Below are 21783 nucleotides of genomic sequence, written 5' to 3'. Positions count from 1 at the left end.
CCACCTACAATGTAAATAGATGTTTGAGTCTTACAGGCCAGGATCTGTTTGCATGATTTGATGCTTTCAGATGCCCTATATTCCTTTGATTTCAGTGATACCTCCTGCTTCATTTTGTTATCCTAGGAGTCGTCTACTGGAAGTCAAATGTTGGTGTGGAAATCATTGTTATTTCCAGGTGAATTCATCAGCATGTGTGATTGCTGGTGTTTTCAATTTAGCAATACAGTTCAGCTATGCGATCATTTGTCATTTTCTGGTGCCCTCTTTCCACCGCATCTTTACTCTTAGTAAAGAATTTCATGCATGATATTATTACTTTATAGATCTGTATCTGGCTCTGGTTTGAACAATGGAAGTAAAAAAGTGTCTTCATCGTCTGTTACTCTTGAGTTCTTAATAAAATGCCTGCAGGAAAGTGAGCATTTTATAAATAATATTTGAAGCAGCAAAGGCTTTGGTGAATTTAATAATGATTAAACATTGCTACTTGGGAGTTCTTCAGGGTAGAGAATGATTGAGGCCAGTGTCGGGAACCCTATGGTCACAGGAGGTCCCTGAGAATCATCTCATTAAAGCAAGAAGGGTGTACTGAATTTCTTAAGAACTCAGAGTCTCACTTTTCAACATCACCGAGGTATTTCACTGCAAACATGCAACTCAGATGCCCTCTCAGGGTCATCAGATCAGGCCTTTTCATTCTGTGCTATTCTTACATGACAGAAAAATTGAAGACGACTGTGCCATTTGTTACGTCCACATCAACTTTGCATATATAACCGTGGAATGGGCCGTTGCTTATCTTGTCAACGTTGGTGGCTGCGACCAAAAGCGTGTTCCATTCTCCTGAAAGCTAAAAGCAAAGTTTCCATCAGAAACGTTGGTCCAGTTCTTTTGATGGCCTCCAACATCATCCAGCATGGGTTTCCCTCCTCTTTTACATCAGCAGTGAGCTATCTAACTTTAAGGAACAAAAGCACAATTTATAAAATACTGAGAAACCCAAGTCTGCAGCAGAAATAAAAACTCACATAGTCCTGAAATAGCACACTCGTTCTTTTCAAATGCAAGATCTCAAACCCAACAGCTCTTTGGCTGATGCACCTTCTGTTTTATAAGTATGGGGGAAGCAGCCAGTTAATAGACCAGAGCAGACATGTACAAAAGAAATGTGTAAGGAGGTGGTGAACAGAGGGATTCCGAGTTTCCAGGTGCATGGCTAGGCTTAGATGCACATAAATTTGGATATACATAGAAACCCCCCCAAAAGACACACACACACACACACACACACACACACACACACACACAGACACACACATGAAGACATCCATGTCAGGTCAGCCTTTTTCTGGTACCTGTGTAAGGTTGTCTTGTAAAGGTGGGTGGCTGTCCGGTAAAGGTAGGCGGCCTTCCGGTAAAGGTAGGCGACCGTCCGGTAGAGGTAGGCGGCCGTCCGGTAGAGGTAGGCGGCCGTCCGGTAGAGGTAGGCGGCCGTCCGGTAGAGGTAGGCGGCCGTCGGGTAGAGGTAGGCGGCTGTCCGGTAGAGGTAGGCGGCCGTCCGGTAGAGGTAGGCGGCTGTCCGGAGGAGGTAGGCGGCTGTCCGGTAGAGGTAGGCGGCTGCCACAAACCAGAACGACTCCAAGAAGTAAGAGTAGAATCTTCATCTTTCTAACACCTCTTGGTTTCTCCTCTGGAGGAAGCTCAGAATCAATTACCTGCTGGTGAGAATGTTGACCTCTTTATATAGTAAACATCTGTGAATGTGGCAATGTTTATCTGCTTGTCATTTTTCACAAGAGACCATTGTGCAACGCTGAAAATAAACATCATGTTGGCAGCAATGTATCCCAAAGATCTTTCAGACCTGGGTCATAAACCCCTCCAAAGGACGTTCCATAAACCTTCCATAAACCCCTCCAAAGGACGTTCAGAAGGTAGGCCTGCCTACAGGGTCGTTTGGATCAAGCCTGCATATCTCATGTCACACTGAGACTCATTCACTCATTCTTGGAGGGGGGGAGTGCAGGGAACAAACCTGTCCTTCCCTTTCTCTCAGATGAGTTTCAAGGAAATCACCTTCTTTCCCAGCAAACTACACCCTTTTCCTTGTTGAAAGACAGATTTATGTGTGGGCATTGAGTTATGCCCACTCATAAATATAAATGCCAAGATACACACGAAATGTGTGGAAACATTAGGTCTTCCTTTATTTCCCAGACTCTGAAGTGGGTGAACGAGCTGGACGGTACACTACTTTGGAGGTTTTTTGGGGACAGAGGTTTAGAGTGTCCTGAGTGACTCTGACCCTGTGAGTTGATTGTGACGTCAGACAATTTTGTACTGATGGAAAGCTCGTAGGGGCGTGTTCCGCTTGGAGAAAACAGGTTTTAAGTTGTGATTAAAAACTTAAAAAAAACCCCAGTGAATCAGTCGACAAAATAACACTCTTATAAGAAGCTGTTACCATGGCCAATTTCTTCAATATTAAGTGAACTTTCCAGTCATCTTTACAGGCTAATAAACAGTACCAGAGGTGCCTTGGTAGCTCAGTTGGTTAAGTGTCTGATGCTTGATCGCAGGTCAGGTCTTGATGTCAGGGTTGTGAGTTCAAGCCCCGCGTTGGACTCCACACTGGGTGTGAAGTGTCCTTGCCTAAATTAATAAGCAAACAAACAAACAAACAAACAAATAAATAAAGCAAGAACAGTCAACCTTACAACCCTTTTGCTCACTTTTTGTCGGTTATGAAATGGAAAGAGTAATGGTCTATGGGATAAGAATAGACCAGAATGTCAAGAATATATGGGTATCTTTTGAAATATGATAAGAGCAGGGCTAATATGGTCTAAAACCCAGTCTAAAACCTGGGTGTCTCAGTGGGTTAAGCATCTGATTTCGGCTCAGGTCGTGATCTGCCAGTTCATGAGTTTGAGCCCCACATCGGGCTCTGTGCTGACAGCTCAGAACCTGGAGTCGGCTTTGGATTCTCTCTCTCTCTCTCTCTCTCTCTCTCTCTCTCTCTCTCTCTGGCCTTCCCCCACTGGTGCTCTGTGTCTCTCTTGCGCACGCACCCCAAAATAAAGAAAAACAAAAAGAATTTTTTAAAAGTAACTATTAGAAAGTATAACAGAAAGCAATATGCTCATTTACCCCCCTGCATGCTGTACAAAAAACAAGAGTTTATTTTCACAAGTACTCATACCAAGGGTTTCTTGTGCATTCAGTAGGTCCCTGTTGAGCCCACACCAGCTGGAGAACACTGTTGCACGTCTGTAGCAGAGAAAGCAGTGACCCACGCACATATGATGCCCAGAGCTTCTGTTCCCACAAGGGGAGACAGGAATAGATAAATGCTCAACAGAGAAAATCACAAATATGAATGACGGTCCCTTGGAAGCATAACACAGGTTACCAAAGCACAGAGTGGTACAGGGTCATTTAAGCAGAGATCCGAAAAGAGGGGAAGGAGAAGGTCCTACCGTTATCTTGGTAAAATGATTCCAGAACGGGAGACTAGCGACTCCAGTGTCCCTTTAGAAACTGATCTGCCCTCATTAAACACCCGACTCCCCGTTACACTCCCCCAGCCCCTTACAACCACTGTAAGGGTTCTGCCTTCTGTGTCTATGAATTTGCTGCAAGTTCCTCATAGAAGTGGAATCATACATCATCCATGCGTTTGTATCTGGCTTATGTCACTGAGCATAATTGTCTCGGGGTTCATCCATGTGGCAGGTGTCAGAATAGTCTTTGTTTTTAATGGCTGAGTAACATTCCATCAGATGTATATCACGTCTTGTTTATCCATTCATCCATCGATGGACACTTGGGCTATTTCCATTCTTTGGCTATTGTTGATAGCACTGCTGTAAACATTGGGGTGTATGTGCCCCTTTGGATCGGCATTTTTGTATCGTTTGGATCAATACTTAGTAGTGCAATTGCTGGGTCACGGGGTAGTTCTAGTTTTAATTTTCTGAGGAGCCTCCATACTGTTTTCCAGAGTGGCTGCACCAGTTTGCGATCCCGCCAGCGGGGCAAGAAGGCTCCTCTTTCTCTACATCCTTGCCAGCATCTGTTTCCTGAGTTGTTCAGTAAAAAGTGAGTTACTATGAGACTTTGGTAAGTCAGTAACATACCGTAATCACTAGGGGTATCATCAACAGATTGGTAACAGTCTGTATCTTCAGAGCTCATGGGAAAGGAATAGAAAAGGTGGAAAAATAACCGGTTGGAAAAAAGGGAAAAACACAGATTATCACTGGAAGTGTATATGTATGGGCATATAAGGCCCTGTTAAATTTTATGTATATAGTAGTATAGGGTATACCTACATTTTATCTATCTATATCTATCTATCTATATCTATCTGTTTATGTATCAATCTATCTATCTATGTATCTATCATCCCATCACCCACCCATCCATCCATCATACCCGTTTGTCTGTCCATCCATCCATCCATGTATCCGTCCACCCGTTCATCCATCTATGTATGTTTATATATGCACAGTAATAAAATTCATTAAAATGTAGTACTGTTTCCGTGTAAGATACAGAGAGAATTGGACTGAATGAAAACAATCCGATCGATGCATGTTATTTACCAGATACACTGCTCAGATATAAAAATGCAGAAAAGCTGGGGAAGTATCTGCCCTGAAAATCATCAAAATATTGTGTGGCTTACAGCCTCTCTCGCTTTCTCAGTGTTGTGTAAAGAAAAAAAATCTCTAGCCCCCTGGGACACTGAAATATATATGATATAAAACTGGGAAATATTCGCTTACACTTCTCCTAGAAACATTTTCATATACAATGAGGCTTTGATGTGTAGCCTTTGATATTTGCTTTTGTAATAAAAGAAATAAGTGATCTAACCGCGCCCCCTCCCCCTAGTTGAATGATAAAACTTGTCTTATCTGCCCCGAAGGCAAGTGGTTACAGCTCAGACTTCTATCTAGGTTCAGCCCCAAGGCTCCTGGAAGACTGGAGTCCACTTGGGGTGTTTGCACTTGAAGGAGGAATGATCCCATGACCTTGAAGCCATTTGTTTTTTTTTCCAATATATGAAATTTATTGTCAAATTGGTTTCCATACAACACCCAGTGCTCATCCCAAAAGATCCCCTCCTCAATACCCATCACCCACCCTCCGCTCCCTCCCACCCCCCACCAACCCTCAGTCTGTTCTCAGTTTTTAAGAGTCTCTTATGCTTTGGCTCTCTCCCACTCTAACCTCTTTTTTTTTTTTTTCTTCCCCTCCCCCATGGGTTTCTGTTAAGTTTCTCAGGATCCAAATAAGAGTGAAATCATATGGTATCTGTCTTTCTCTGTATGGCTTATTTCACTTAGCATCACACTCTCCAGTTCCATCCACATTGCTACAAAGGGCCATATTTCGTTCTTTCTCACTGCCACGTAGTACTCCATTGTGTATATAAACCACAATTTCTTTATCCATTCATCAGTTGACGGACATTTAGGCTCTTTCCATAATTTGGCTATTGTTGAGAGTGCTGCTATAAACACTGGGGTACAAGTGCCCCTATGCATCAGCCCTCCTGTATCCCTTGGGTAAATCCCTAGCAGTGCTATTGCTGGGTCATAGGGTAGGTCTATTTCTAATTTTTTGAGGAACCTCCACACTGTTTTCCAGAGTGGCTGCACCAATTTGCATTCCCACCAACAGTGCAAGAGGGTTCCCGTTTCTCCACATCCTCTCCAGCATCTATAGCCTCCTGATTTGTTCATTTTGGCCACTCTAACTGGCGTGAGGTGATATCTGAGTGTGGTTTTGATTTGTATTTCCCTGATGAGGAGCGACGTTGAGCATCTTTTCATGTCCCTGTTGGCCATCCAGATGTCTTCTTTTTTTTTTTTTTTCAACGTTTATTTATTTTTGGGACAGAGAGAGACAGAGCATGAACGGGGGAGGGGCAGAGAGAGAGGGAGACACAGAATCGGAAACAGGCTCCAGGCTCTGAGCCATCAGCCCAGAGCCTGACATGGGGCTCGAACTCACGGACTGTGAGATCGTGACCTGGCTGAAGTCGGACGCTTAAACGACTGCGCCACCCAGGGGCCCCAATCCGGATGTCTTCTTTAGAGAAGTGTCTATTTATGTTTTCTGCCCATTTCTTCACTGGATTATCTGTTTTTCGGGTGTGGAGTTTGGTGAGCTCTTTATAGATTTTGGATACTAGCCCTTTGTCCAATATGTCATTTGCAAATATTTTTTCCTATTCCGTTGGTTGCCTTTTAGTTTTGTTGGTTGTTTCCTTTGCTGTGCAGAAGCTTTTTATCTTCATAAAGTCCCAGTAGTTCATTTTTGCTTTTAATTCCCTTGCCTTTGGGGATGTGTCAAGTAAGAAATTGCTGGGACTGAGGTCAGAGAGGTTTTTTCTTGCTTTCTCCTCTAGGGTTTTGATGGTTTCCTGTCTCCCATTCACGTCCGTTATCCATTTTGAGTTTATTTTTGTGAATGGTATGAGAAAGTGGTCTAGTTTCAATCTTCTGCATGTTGCTGTCCAGTTCTCCCAGCACCATTTGTTAAAGAGACTGTCTTTTTTCCATTGGATATTCTTTCCTGCTTTTTCAAAGATTAGTTGGCCATACTTTTGTGGGTCTAATTCTGGGGTTGCTATTCTATTCCATTGGTCTGTGTGTCTGTTTTTGTGCCAATACCATGCTGTCTTGATGATTTCAGCTTTGTAGTAGAGGCTAAAGTCTGCGACTGCGATGCCTTCCGCTTTGGTCTTCTTCTTCAAAATTACTTTGGCTATTCGGGGCCTTTTGTGGTTCCATATGAATTTTAGGATTCCTTGTTCTAGTTTTGAGAAGAATGTTGGTGCAATTTTGATTGGGATTGCATTGAATGTGTAGATATCTTTGGGTAGTATTGACATTTTGACAATATTTATTCTTCCAATCCACGAGCACGGAATGTTTTTCCATTTCTTTATGTCTTCTTCAATTTCCTTCATAAGCTTTCTATAGTTTTCAGCATGCAGATCTTTTACATCTCTGGTTAGATTATTCCTAGGTATTTTATGCTTCTTGGTGCTATTGTGAATGGGATGAGTTTCTTTATTTGTCTTTCTGTTGCTTTGTTGTTAGCGTATAAGAATGCAACTGATTTATATACATTGATTTTGTATCCTGCAACTTTGCTGAATTCATGTATCAGTTCTAGCAGACTTTTGGTGGAGTCTATTGGGCTTTCCATGGATAATATCATGTCATCTGCAAAAAGTGAAAGCTTAACTTCATCTTTGCCAGTTTTGATGCCTTTGATTTCATTTTGTTGTCTGATTGCTGATGCTAGCACTTCCAACACTATGTTAAACAACAGCGGTGAGAGTGGACATCCCTGTCGTGTTCCTGATCTCAGGGAAAAAGCTCTCAGTTTTTCCTCATTGAGGATGATGTTAGCTGTGGGCTTTTCATAAATGGCTTTTAAGATGTTTAAGTATGTTCCTTCTATCCCGACTTTCTTGAGGGTTTTTATTAAGATTGCTGAATTTTGTTAAAGGCCTTTTCTGCATCGATTGACAGGATCATATGGTTCTTATCTTTTCTTTTATTAATGTGATGTATCACGTTGATTGATTTGCGAATGTTGAACCAGCCCTGCATCCCAGGAATGCATCCCACTTGATCATGGTGAATAATTCTTTTTATATGCTGTTGAATTCGATTTGCTAGTATCTTATTGAGAATTTTTGCATCCATATTCATCAGGGATATTGGCCTGTAGTTCTCTTTTTTTACTGGGTCTCTGTCTGGTTTAGGAATCAAAGTAATACTGGCTTCATAGAATGAGTCTGGAAGTTTTCCTTCCCTTTCTATTTCTTGGAATAGCTTGAGAAGGATAGGTATTATCTCTGCTTTAAACGTCTGGTAGAACTCCCCTGGGAAGCCATCTGGTCCTGGACTCTTATTTGTTGGGAGATTTTTGATAACCGATTCAATTTCTTCGCTGGTTATGGGTCTGTTCAAGCTTTCTATTTCCTCCTGATTAAGTTTTGGAAGAGTGTGGGTGTTCAGGAATTTGTCCATTTCTTCCAGGTTGTCCAATTTGTTGGCATATAATTTTTCATAGTATTCCCTGATAATTGTTTGTATCTCTGAGGGATTGGTTGTAATAATTCCATTTTCATTCATGATTTTATCTATTTGGGTCATCTCCCTTTTCTTTTTGAGAAGCCTGGCTAGAGGTTTGTCAATTTTGTTTATTTTTTCAAAAAACCAACTCTTGGTTTCGTTGATCTGCTCTACAGTTTTTTTAGATTCTATATTGTTTATTTCTGCTCTGATCTTTATTATTTCTCTTCTTCTGCTGGGTTTAGGCTGCCTTTGCTGTTCTGCTTCTAGTTCCTTTAGGTGTGCTGTTAGATTTTGTATTTGGGATTTTTCTTGTTTCTTGAGATAGGCCTGGATTGCAATGTATTTTCCTCTCAGGACTGCCTTTGCTGCGTCCCAAAGCGTTTGGATTGTTGTATTTTCATTTTCGTTTGTTTCCATATATTTTTTTAATTTCTTCTCTAATTGCCTGGTTGACCCATTCATTCGTTAGTAGGGTGTTCTTTAACCTCCATGCCTTTGGAGGTTTTCCAGACTTTTTTCTGTGGTTGATTTCAAGCTTCATAGCATTGTGGTCTGAAAGTATGCATGGTATAATTTCAATTCTTGTAAACTTATGAAGGGCTGTTTTGTGACCCAGTATGTGATCTATCTTGGAGAATGTTCCATGTGTACTCGAGAAGAAATTATATTCTGTTGCTTTGGGATGCAGAGTTCTAAATATAAGTGTCAAGTCCATCTGATCAATGTATCATTCAGGGCCCTTGTTTCTTTATTGACCGTGTGTCTAGATGATCTATCCATTTCTGTAAGTGGGGTGTTAAAGTCCCCTGCAATTACCACATTCTTATCAATAAGGTTGCTTATGTTTGTGAGTAATTGTTTTATATATTTGGGGGCTCCTGTATTCGGCACATAGACATTTATAATTGTTAGCTCTTCCTGATGGATAGACCCTGTAATTATTATATAATGCAATGTAATCTCTTGTTACAGCCTTTAATTTAAAGTCTAGTTTGTCTGATATAAGTATGGCTACTCCAGCTTTCTTTTGACTTCCAATAGCATGATAAATAGTTCTCTATACCCTCAGTCTCAATCTGAAGGTGTCCTCAGGTCTAAAATGAGTCTCTTCTAGACAGCAAATAGATGGGTCTTGTTTTTTTTATCCGTTCTGATACCCTATGTCTTTTGGTTGGTGCATGCCTGAATATATTTTAAACTCCTGCCCTGAAGAAGCTTTCTCTCCGACACGAGGGAATAAATTGAATAACTCACTAGGAAGACTCCTTTCAAACAAGGCTATGTTATAATGCTGTCAAAACTTATATAATTCCATACATGATATCACAAAAGAAAACGCAAGTGAGCCTGTGTGTACTAAATTAGAAAAGCTTAATATCCTTTTTCAATAGCAAAATAAACTTGATATGTCCCCTAATGTATGAGGCATTAACTGGCTTGTATATAAAATTATGTCACAGAAAATAAAACTGGCTGAGAACGTATAAACAAAACAAAGTTATTTACAATATATCCAGGTTTTGAAGTGACCAGCAAGCTGTCACAATGAATTTCCTATAACAGACAGAGAGGATTGTGGATATTAAAAAGGTAACAAAAGATTGTGGAGTGGTTAACTTGGAAGAACTCTGTGTGCACAATAAAAGACAGTTACAGAAACACAGAGTTGCAAGATAACCTTCACATTTTAATGAGAGAAATTGGCACTTTCCTGTAACTCTGCAAGTGCACATATGCTAAGACAGATCAGTGCTACTCCTAAATATTTAACCAAGAGAAAATGAAAATATGTCCAGCAGACGTCTGCACAAGGATGCTCATATTGGGTTTATTCCTAATGGCCCAATACTAGAAACGGTGCAGGTTTTCATCAGTCGGGAAATGAATGACAAAAGTGGTAATACATTTATACAATGGACTACTACTTAGTAATAAATAGAAATGGGTTACTGATACACACAATAGCATTCATGGATCTTTAAAAAAAAAATCATGCTGAAAGAAGCCAGACTCAAAAATACAAACCGTATGTTTTCATTTACGTGGAATTTGAGAAAAAGCAAAATAAATCTACCGTGAAAAAAAATCAGGATGTTCTTCCTTCTCTGGGTGGAGGTCAGAACTGATTTGCAATTTCTGGAAGGAGCTGAGTGCCGGTGAGTTCTACATCTAGACAGGCTGGAGGCACACAGGTGTTACGCCTTCTTCAAGGTGCCCACGTGTGCACGCTGGCTCTTGACTTGCCTTCCGTCTTCAGGACAATGCGTATAGACTCCCTTCAGCACATTCTTTGTTCAGACTCTCGGTATCCGAGGCTGTGTTAAGTCTCGCCTCAGAGAAACGTCGGGCGTGAACTTGGAGAAGGACAGGGGTCTGGATTACGTCTTTGTTTTCTGTAAATGCGTATTTCATGTTTTAAAACCCATTTAACATTGATCCACTATTGACAGGGCTGTGAATAATATGTTCAGGAAATGGGGTGAACGGTTTCAGTGTAACACACATATCCTTTTGGGAAGCAGTTGAATGTATAAACTCAAACAGTGTCCCTAAGGGTAGATTCAAGTATTCGACGTGCATGATTTCACTTCCTAAATTCATACACAGAACCCTGTAATGATATCTGGAAACATGCAAAATGGAAGAGAAATGTGTTCTTCCCCTAAAAAAAATAAGGAAAGAAACCAAAGTAATGATAATCAGGTACGTCCCTATCCCTGTGTCCAGTATAAAGGCCATAGCTTCTCGCCAGGGATATTAATCCAAATTTAGTTCCACTTTCTGTAGATACAATCAGCAGCATTTGTGTAGTTGTTATTTATATTAAGGACTGGGATATCTGAGCTGAGCCTGTAGGTCATCGTGAAGAGGCCCGAGTGTGCATCCCCTTGCGTGTGAAACACCAACGACTGCCTCGAGTCCTAGACTCAGAGCACCAAATGCATTACTGACCGTGCAGATGCCAGAGGTCCGCATGGTCGCTGCTTGCGAAGTGAAATGGTAACATAAATGAATAAAAGCTATGAACAAAAACCAAAAGAGCTTTCAACAGCACCAAGGCTTCAGGCGTTCATCCATTGATCAAACAGGTAGAATATAATTCCAGAGTGAGAGATCCGATCATGCACACCAACACCTGAAACACTTTGCTCTCCTCACTCGGGGAATTTAGGTTCTGAATACAGATATCTTCATCTGGGAGGATTGGCTGAAGAAGGGCACTTTCCTTCCTTCTTTCCTTCCTTTTTCCTTTTCTTTCCTTTCTTTTCCTTTTTTCTTTTCCTTCCTTCCTTCCTTCCTTCCTTCCTTCCTAGAGTGAGAGTGTCCTCATGCACGTGTGCTTAATAAGGAGAGGGGCAGAGAGAGAGAGAGAATCCCAACTAGGCTCCGTGCTGTCGGTGCAGAGCCCAATGAGAATCTCAGTCCAGTGAACCATGAGGTCATGACCTGAGCTGAAATCAAGAGTGTGCCCCTCAACTGACTGAGCCACCCTGGCACACCCCCACCCCACTTTTTATTCTTATTTTTAAAGAGCACCAAACAATCTTGCAACATTTAACATGCCAAAACCTTCAGTGTCTTTGATAGGAAAATGAGAACTCTCTATTTCTATATGTGCATTTGTAAATATAAAAAAACAGGGGCACCTGGGTAGCTCAGTCAGTTAGGCGTCCAACTTCGGCTCAGGTCATGATCTCACAATTCGTGAGTTCAATCCCCGCGTCGGGCTTTGTGCTGACAGCTCAGAGCCTGGAGCCTGCTTCGGATTCTGTGTCTTCACCTCTCTCTGCCCTTCCCCAAGTCATATTTTATATTTCTCTCAAAAGTAAATAAACATTAAAAAAATTTTACAAAAATATACGCATACAAAACAAGTAAAGACCATTTACAGTATATGAGAGCAGTCCTTTGACAACAGGGCAAGAATACTATGCAATGCTCATTGTGGTGGTGGAAATTAAAGTTAATATTGACATAGTCTAAAATGTGAAGGGACCCTTTCTCTGCATAGCATGCTGCTCTAAAGAGACACATGCAAACACACGGACACACCACACACACACACACACACACGCACACAACAGTAGTATCAGGAACAAGAACTTGGAAATAATAAAGGAATTTATGCTGTTCAAATCTGCCGTCATTGAGACAGAACACTAACATGAAATTCTTTAAACCTGTGAAAACCAGCCTTAAAACCTTCTAGGCCTGTGGAATAGGGTTAAGTTCTGGGACCTTTCAGACTTTCAGTCTTCTCCGACATCATAGTGGAGATTATTAGCACTTGCTCCAAAAATGGTTGTGGAAATCAATTTAGATAGATTAATTGCCTAAAACGTTCATTAGAGAGCCTAACACACACTATACTTCAATAAATGGAGACTCCAAATGGAATGTGGACATTCCATTTATATTCAGGGATGTTACGAATTGGCTGGAATATCAGAATTAATTTGTACTCTAGGAGAAAGCAGAAGAGAATTTGAGTAATAGGTATGTCCTTGAATCCTTAATATGGCTTTCATTCTCCTCATGTCTCTGCAGGAATTAATCACACAGGGAGACCGTGTGTCCTGAAAAAGGGAACATATCTGAGCTGATGCTACCAAAGAGCCACAGTCCTCATCCTTGAGTGAAGACCATCTTGAGAAAGGTACCAAGCGTTGAGAATGTCTTTGCAGTTGGAACTTCAGAAATTTTCTGGGAACGTGGTTTAGAAATCATGCTCTGAAACTCTGATATTTAGCAATGTCTTTGTATTTGTAGAGGAATTGCAAATGGGAATTTGAGGATGTTTTCAGGCAGCCTTAAACCTTATCATTGATCAAAAATTTCAGGATGTTAAAGAAGACTGTTAACATGCTATTTTCCACCTAATTTTTTATATTGACATTTTGAGGCCTGGAGATGGATTCCGTTCAGGGTAAGTAGTATTTGAAAAGAAAAGACAAGAAAAGAAACAAAACAGGATTTCGTCCATTAAATGTTTTGTTAATCTATTCCAACATTTTTTTTGAAGTCTAGGCAGTTCAAGATCTGCTCAGTTTCTATTTTGTCTACTTTCGAAATGTCAGCCGTCATTGACTAATTTCATTCTTTCCTTAGAGAGGGCACTTTTCACGGGATTGTCCTCAGTAATGGAAGGATAGTTAATGAGCTAAAGCAAAGTTACTTGACTTCTTGGTTTGGGTTGAATTTAAATGGCATGGCTGGCAATGTGATGTACTGCTCATTGGTGATTTTAATAACCAAAGTGATTTAACTTATCTGGACCAAGTGCCCTTTTAGTTAAATGCATGTAACCAGCTGCAGAATTGTACTTTACAATTTTAAAGCAGAGAAATCTACCTTAGTTTTAAGAACCTCACAAAAAATGTGTGGTTTTTTTTTTAACATGAAATTTATTGTCACATTGGTTTCCATAGAACACCCAGTGCTCATCCCAACAGGTGCCCTCTTCAGTGCCCATCACCCACCCTCCCGTCCCTCCCACCCCCATCAACCCTCAGTTTGTTCTCAGTTTTGAAGAGTCTCTTTTGCTTTGGCTCTCTCCCTCTCTAACTTTTGTTTTCCCTTCCCCTCCCCCATGGGCTTCTGTTAAGTTTCTCAGGATCCACATAAGAGTGAAAACATATGGTGTCTGTCTTTCTTTGTATGACTTATTTCACGTAGCATAATACCCCCCAGTTCCATCCATCAAGTGACGAATGCATAAAGAAATTGTGGTTTCTATACACAATGGAATACTACTTGGCAATGAGAAAGCATGAAATACGGCCTTTTGTAGCAACATGGGTGGAAACATATGTAGTTTTTAAAAAGTGAGAGATTAATGTCTAATCCAAGGATTGCCTACAATTATGAAATGTAGTCAATTCTGAGATGCCACATCGTATTCAGTCTAGGGTCACTGGATCTGATGACCCATTCAGAGATCTGTCTTAACCTAACACCAAACAACAGAAACAGATTTTATTTTTATTTTATTTTTCATTCTGAATCACTTCCTCCTGATTCTGTATCCAGCACTGACTTATACTTGGAATATTAGCACTGTATAAATAAACAGAGGGGGGGGTTGCGTATCACAGGCGTTTGAGGGTTCAGTAAATATGTCTTTGTATTTTGCTAATTCTTGTATCTTATATCCTGGTGATTATTTAAACAACACCAAATGCAATAAATGTCTTCTAAAATGTGTCCGACTATATAACTCACACTTCCAATAGACACCCTCACCCAACAAATGTTTGTGCATAGATGTGTTTGGTTATTATTGATGTCACTATTATAGAATAAATTTGTCACAGAATAGTAGCCATAAGGGTGGAGGCACCTAAAAGACCATAAAACAAGCGGGACAATAAATCTGTATATAAATTAGGTGGGACAATACATCTGTATATAAATTAATGTTCTCTATGAGACTTATTTTAATGAAGAATGAATTATCCCAGTCACCAATAATGTAAAAGCAGAAATTAATATCTGTTAATAGGCAATTTAGTACCAAATGACTGCTCCTTAATAAAACAGTGCAATTGTTTTCTCTTCTCTTTAAGCGACTGGGTTCTGCGCAATCTTTTCTAATATACTGAGCTAGGCTGTTAGTGAGGAACGTGATTTTACTGAGCACTTTATTCTCAGGTGTGCTAACCATTGCTTTGGCAATCTTAATAAACCGTAAAGAGTGCAGCCTAAGTGCCTTAAATGTGCCTGAATATCATGTTTCATAGGAATGTCCTTGAAAATGGCCCCATTAGGATGATGTACGTCCCTCGTATTTTATGTGTATGATGATTGCACCCTTGTGAGCCTTTCAAGAAATCTGCATCTAGTGGCAGTGTATAAAGGAAGCACACTGTTTCCGGATTTTTGTTGGCGGGACTTTCTGAATTTTTTTTCTCTAAAGCTGAGAGAAAATGTTACGTTTAGCATCCTAACCTCTTCTAAGCGTGCAGCTCAGCAGTGTTAAGTGTATTCATGGGGTTGTGCAACTGCATCCCCGGAATGTTTTTATCTTGCAAATCTGAAACACTGTAGCCAGTGAACATTAATTTCCCTACCCCCCCCCCACCCGCAACAGGCACATCCTAGGTTTACCTTTATACCCTTCTGCTTTCTGCTTCTAGCTTTTGACCCCTTTTGAGCCTTCCTGTGAGTGGAATTCTCTAGGTTGTGTCCTTTTGTGAGTGCCTTATTTTGCTTAGCGTCCTGTCCTCCAAGTCCATGCATGTTTTAGCATGTGATGGGGTTTCCTTTTCCAAGGCCGGCAAAATTTGTTGGCTTTGACACCGGAATGAAATGCAACAACTAGTAAAAATAGATAAGGTCACACCAACCTTTGAACACTTTTGTGCGTTGACATAAACAATCAACAGAATAAAGAGACAGTCTGTGGAACCGGAGAAATTAATTGCAAATCAAGTATCTAAAAGCGGATATCGTGAAGAATGTTGAAGGAATTTCTGCAAGTCAACAGCAACAAAATAAACCAATTTAAAAAAAAAAGAAAGGGCACAGGGCTTGAGCCCTTTCTTAGTGAAGAAGACAGAATCAGCAATATGCAGAAGAAAAGGTACTCGTTATCACTCACCATTAGAGAAACATAAATCAAAACCACAATGACTCATCACCTGACACTACAAGGTGGCTACTATAAAAAAAAAAAAAAAAAACCCAAGAAAAAACAAGAAAGACCAAGTAACAAATGTTGATGAAGATGCAAACTTAGAACCTTCACACACTGTTGTACTCATTTTGCAAAACGGGTGTAGAGGTTGCTCCAATAATTAAACGTTGAATTACTGTATGACCAGCAATCTGACTTATGGATATACAGCCAAAATAATTCAAGCAGGCTCGTGCAGATGTATGAACACATCTGTGGTCATCGCAGTATTACTTACAGTACCCCATGTGCTAAAAGCAACCCAAGCGTCCATGAGTGAATGAATGGGTAAAGAAAACATGTGTTATATGTACCATGGACTGTTACGCAGTCCGAAAACTTAATTTTCTTACAGATTTTTTTCCCCCAAGGTGCAAGTCTGGCTGTTTTAATAAAGTGAATGTTTTATTGATTGATTGATTGATTGATTGATTGATTTTCCAATGTTTCTTTTTATTTTCGAGAGAGCGTGAGCAGGGGGGAGTGACAGAGAGAAGGGGACGGAGGATCCGAAGTGGGCTCTGAGCTTGACACACTGACAGCACAGAGCCTGACGTGGGGCTTGAACCCAACAACTGCAGGATCACGACCTGAGCCAAAGTCAGACACGTAACCGACCGAGCCACCCGGGAGCCCCAGGAAACTGACTATTTTAGAAGCTAGGTGCCATGTGCCGAACAATGATTATACCTCAAAGTCGGACGTAATGTTTGTAAAGTAGGAGACAGAGACGAACAGACAAAAAATGGACTCAGGCAAGCCTGAGCAGTGTGCAGACAATTCCAATTAAACCTTAAATCCGAAAGCAAAATGAAGAACTCAGGTAAAAAGGAAGCATACCACATACGATAAAATTTTAACAGAGACTTTTCTATTAACTCTCCATGTGAACAATTCAATTCATTCGGAGACCACTTTGTCAAAGACTTTTATATGAAAAGTTTTGCTTGATAGATTGATACAAAGGGGAAATTCTATGTTCCTTGGGAAAATAGAGTTTATTTCAGTTTAATGACACATGCATATTTATATTTACCTGACTTGCTCTATTATTTAAAAATAGTTCACATTACTAACATGTACTGTGGGCATGTGCGTGTGTTATGTAGAACTCAAACAAGATGGTGTATGTGAAAATATTTTGAAATCTATAAATGCAGGGACACCTGGGTGGCTCAGTCAGCTAAGCGTCCAACTTCAGCTCAGGTCCTGATCTCACAGTTCATGGATTCAAGTCCCACATTGGTCTGTGTGCTGACAGCTCAGAGCCTGGAGCCTACTTCAGATTCTGTGTCTCCCTCTCTCTGCCCCTCTCCCGCTCACGCTCTGTCTCTCTCTCTAGAATAAACATTAAAATTTTTAAAAAAAGAGAGACACCTATAAATCCACAAACCATCACCCACGCTCATGGATGACAAACAGGAAGTCCACCTAAGTCAAGTACCCGCCTCAGGAGAGGCAGGACTCAGAGCCAGGCCTTACGAGGTGTCATTTTACGTTCTTTCTGGGCAATCATGAAGAAGTCATCTTAGCATGTCATTTTGGCGTCGTGTTTGCATCACGTTAGTATACCTGGGGGGTACAGCACACCCCATCTCATCACAGAAGTTAATTATGACCATCATCATCATCATGACATCAGGGATAGTCATAACGAAGTGTGTGCATGTGTGTGTGTGTGTGCGCGCGCATGTGTGAAATAACTCCCCAGGTGACCAGCACCATATTCATTCTTCTTGGCCATACAACCCCCTCCCCCAATTGTAATTGCTTCCCGTAAATTCTCGCCTTTGCTTCACAACCATTACTTAAAACATCAAAATAGTATCACATTTAATAAAAATTTGATAAAGTGAAATATTAGCAAAGAAGCAGCATTTGCTTTCCATAATGCAAATAAGCCCGATAATGCTCTGAATATCCACAGTTAATTATTTTAAACCATCTAATCAATGAGAACCTTTGAACCTCTAATTTTCAATTAGAAGCAATGCAGATTTACCACAATAACAGAAGTAATTTCGAAATCTAGGATCTAATCCTATAAATGGTTACATGCAATATCGAATTTAATATAAGTTGGCATTCACAGGGGAAAAGGTTTAAAATACCATTTTATTAACATTGTACTATAGAAGTCAAAAATGTTTCAAAATTCTGGCAGGGTACCTAATTTATATTTAATCTCATTTGAAATATTCCTCTGAATAAATCAGACTCTAAGGGAGCTATTCAAATGAGTCCTTAAAATGATAAACAGAATGGGAAAATTTAGGCAGAGAACAGCTGTACTGTATTTGGCCACATATCACTATTGTACTCACATATGCAATCAATACGGACTCAGTTACTAGAAATAATGGAAATCGTAATACTTCACTCCGGTAGTTTAATATGCGTGCATGACTTATTGTGCTTTATTAACCAAAAGGAGATTATACTCTTGTATGTGAGGTGTTATTATTGTTTTAGAATAGGGAGAGCACAGGTATAGACGTATGAAGAGAGTATCTACGGAGGGAGAAATAGTGCTGGTTGTAAGAAAAGACTGGGAAAGGAGTGAGCAATTCTGGGATCACCGAATCCTTTGGACAAGCTCATTAAGAAGTGTACCCACGGCAAGGAACAGAACCGCTGACCACTTAGAGAAAAAGCACAGCGTCCTCGGGCATCTTTGATCTAGGACTGCCCCCGTGGCCGTGAGCAAGGTACGTCATCTCTTGGACTTCAGTGGGCTTGGCTCTGTTTGGGTTCAGAATGCCTTCTGACCGTGTCTCCTTGCGGTAAAATCAGATGCCACAGTCAAATAAAGGGATGCATGGCCTTAGGGTTACACTCATGGAGAAGGCGAATATTACAGGTCAACCACAACAAAAATTCCTATCCAGCTTACATTCGACTTCTAACCATTGCTAAGTTCTGGGTATATTCGTTTGATACAGGATAAGAGGGACATACTGCTACTTTGAAACCGTCCTTGATGGATTATACAATATCAAAACGTACTGCATAATAGTAACAACCACAGTGACTCCCTAAGTTCCAGACTCAAAGAGACCTTAGTGTTGACCCTTGAATGACAGGGGAGTTGGGGCACCAACCCCCTTGTGCAGTCGAAAATCCACATACAACTTTTGACTTCCACAAAACTTTTTTAAGTGTATTTATTTTGACAGAGAGAGAGAGAGTATGAGTCAGGGAGGGGCAGAGACAGAGACAGGGAGAGAGAGAATCCCAAACAGGCTCCTCACTGTCAGCACAGAGCCTGACGCAGGACTCAGACGCCCCAGCTGTGAGATCAGGACCTGAGCCGAAATCAAGAGCTGGACCGTTAACGGACTGAGCCACCCAGGCACCCCTGGCTCGCACAAAACTTAACTACTCATGGCCTGCTGATGCTGGAAGCCTTACTGGTGACATAAGCTGTTGATTCACACATATTTTGTGAATCAAGGGAGACTGCACTGTATTCTTACGATAGAGTAAGCCAGAGAAAAGGAAACGTATTAAGAAAACCATACGAAAGAGAAAATGCATTTACAGGACTGTACTGTGTATATCGAAGAAAGCCACCTGCACTGAAACCTGTGTTGTTCAAGAGTCACCTGTATGTCATTGAACAATAGGCCTGAGTCATAAATGGAAGGACATTGGGGGGGTGGGCACCACAAGCCTCATAGTTACCCACTGGCATGAGCCAGGGGAAACGGAGAGATTAAGAATGGGCATTTTAGAACAGAAATGGGCGTGGTGTCAGCGGGGAGGATCGTGTTACATCAGGGGTCACCCAGAGCCCGCGTGACTGCAGAGGGTGAACTCTCTGGACTGAGCCTGTCACCACTGCTGTGAGGAAGTCCTTCATCTAAACCAGTTAAATCTCCCTGAAAGAAACTTGCAGTCAATGTACAAATTTAATGCTCGTGTTGAACAGACTTCGTACCGATGCCTCAAATCATGGAGTCCTTCTCGTCTCTCTGTCTCTCGTTCCCCACGTTTAATCTACCAGCGGTATTCAGACACTTCACACGTCATCCTGACCGTCTCCACCTCAAGCACTGTCTCTCCCCAGGAGCATCTCACACGGGTCTCCCTCGCTCTGCCTCTCTCACGGACAGCATTGTGTCCCCTGAAAATTCATACGTTAAAACGCTAACCCCCAGTGCGACTGTATTTGCAGATCAGGAACTAGTTAAGATTATATGAGGTCACAGGGTGGGACTCTCTCATTCCATAGAATTTGCGTCCTTGTGATGAGAGACACTCTTTCTCTCTCTCTCTCTCTGCACAAGCACAAAGAAAAGCCACATAGGACACAGTGAGAAGGTGACCATCTACAAGCCAGGAGGAGAGTCCTCACCAGGAATCAGCCCCTGTCCAGCCTGGATCTTGGGCTTCCGGCCTTTGGCACTCCAAGAGAATCCGTTTGTGTCATTGAGCCACCCAGTTTGGAGTACCTTGTAATGGCAGCCTGAGCAGATTAATGGTGCCTCCTTCCGGGGCTCCCGGGTGGCTCAGTCGATTGAGCATCCAACTTCGGCTCAGGTCATGATCTCTCAGTTCATGAGTTCGAGCCCCACATCGGACTCTGCTGACAGCTCAGAGCCTGGAGCCTGCTTCAGATTCTCTCTCTCTCTCTCTCTCTCTCTCCCTCCCTCCCTCCCTCCCTCTCTGTCTCAAAAATAAACATTAAAAAAATTTTTTTAAAATGGTGCCTCCTATCCACTGCCATCATCAACGCCAGATTCTCCGCCCATTATTCTGCATGCCGCCTCTTACCACAGACAGAATGCGCTGTTTTACCACCGGCGGGGACCATCTCTGTCCTCAACACAAGCCTCCAGTGTTTTATAGGATCTTCTCTCCAACTTGATCTCCTCTGAGTCGTCCGTGTTCACCTGTCACGGGACGTCTTCCGTGTTTTTGCCCAAGCCTCATAACGCTGTTGCTCACTAGGTGGATACTTGTCTGCTTCCTCCCTGTGTTTTGCTTTGGCATCTCAAGGAAGGAGAGCCCAAGACAAGGCGGAGAGTAATGACCCCTTCCAGGTGCAGGACCTCCAGGGTGGATGGGAGAAAAGACAGCAGGCAAACGTCAAAGCAGTCATGCCGCCTTTTTGGTCTTTGCTTCACCAGTGGTCTCAAAGCAACATATCCGAGTGGGTCTGCAGTTGTGTTGACCGTGGAGCGCCGAAAAGAAAGCCCGCGTGCGTGTCCCGTTTTGGCTGTAGCACATTAGCAGGTGGAGAGTGTGCCTCTGCAGACATGTGAAGCAGAAGAGAGAACATGTCCAAATCATCAAGGTTCACATACTTACCATTCATCTTGGTAGGGAGCCTGCCTACTTTCCAATTATTTCTCTTTGAACAGAAATGGCTTATTAGTGTTTCTGACAAGTCTCTCCAGTTCTCCACGAAGATATATATATAGATGAAGTGAAATCTCCCTCTATCCAAAAAAAAAAAAAAAAAAAAAAAAAAAAAAAAAAAAAAAAAACAACACAAAATCAGCACAAGATTTAAAACCAGGACTGAGGTCCAGCAGCCAGACCTGGAGGCTGTCTAATAACTACGGGACTATACGGCAAGACCCCAAGGGCTGCTCAGCCTCCCCTATAAGACGGTAGGTTTCAGGGGTGCCTGGTGGCTCAGTTTTAAGTGTCTGACTTTGGCTCAGGGCATGATCTCACGGTTTGTGAGTTCGAGTCCTGCGTTAGGCTCTGTGCCAACAGCTCGGAGCCTGGAGCCTGCTTTGGATTCTGTGTCTCCCTCTCTCTCTGCCCCTCCCCTGGTCACTCGCTCACTCTCTCTCTCTCTCTCTCTCTCTCTCTCTCAAAAAGAAAAAAAAAAGACTGTGGATTCCAGGAGAGCAGACATATGTCTGGATGCCTGAATTGATAAACAGACTCATGTGTTTTCTGTTACGCAACATACATTGATCGGCCACTGTTGAGGTTCCTAAGGCTGCCCTAACAAATTACCCCACACTTTGTTGCATAAAA

General features: G+C 41.6%; 1 protein-coding gene and 1 long non-coding RNA gene across 8 annotated transcripts in view; one reads left to right on the top strand and one right to left on the bottom strand.

The window, feature by feature from the left end:
- Positions 1–1731, bottom strand: part of LOC109496317 (odorant-binding protein-like) — a 61413-nt gene extending 59682 nt beyond the window's left edge. For 2 of the 4 annotated variants that reach the window (XM_045050461.1, XM_045050463.1), the window contains exons 1-2: positions 1359–1731; positions 717–853 (exon numbers count right to left, since the gene is read on the bottom strand). In XM_045050461.1, the coding sequence (XP_044906396.1) occupies positions 717–853; positions 1359–1667 (446 nt within the window). In that variant the 5' untranslated portion in view covers positions 1668–1731. The remainder of the gene's footprint in view (positions 1–716; positions 854–1358) is intronic. The other 2 variants (XM_023249443.2, XM_045050462.1) reach the window with 2 other exon arrangements.
- The window catches only part of LOC123383306, a 387308-nt gene that overhangs the window by 286329 nt on the left and 79196 nt on the right, over positions 1–21783 (top strand). For 2 of the 4 annotated variants that reach the window (XR_006592863.1, XR_006592865.1), the window contains exons 3-4: positions 4007–4104; positions 12660–12768. This is a non-coding gene — a long non-coding RNA (uncharacterized LOC123383306). Of the gene's footprint in view, positions 1–4006; positions 4126–12659; positions 12769–21783 lie in introns of all 4 variants that reach the window. The other 2 variants (XR_006592864.1, XR_006592866.1) reach the window with 2 other exon arrangements.

The sequence above is a fragment of the Felis catus genome, chromosome X (genome assembly GCF_018350175.1).
Source record: "Felis catus isolate Fca126 chromosome X, F.catus_Fca126_mat1.0, whole genome shotgun sequence".
Classification (NCBI taxonomy): Eukaryota; Metazoa; Chordata; class Mammalia; order Carnivora; family Felidae; genus Felis; species Felis catus.
The sequence above is the reverse complement of the archived record's forward strand: the minus strand, read 5'-3'. Positions and strand labels throughout refer to the sequence as shown.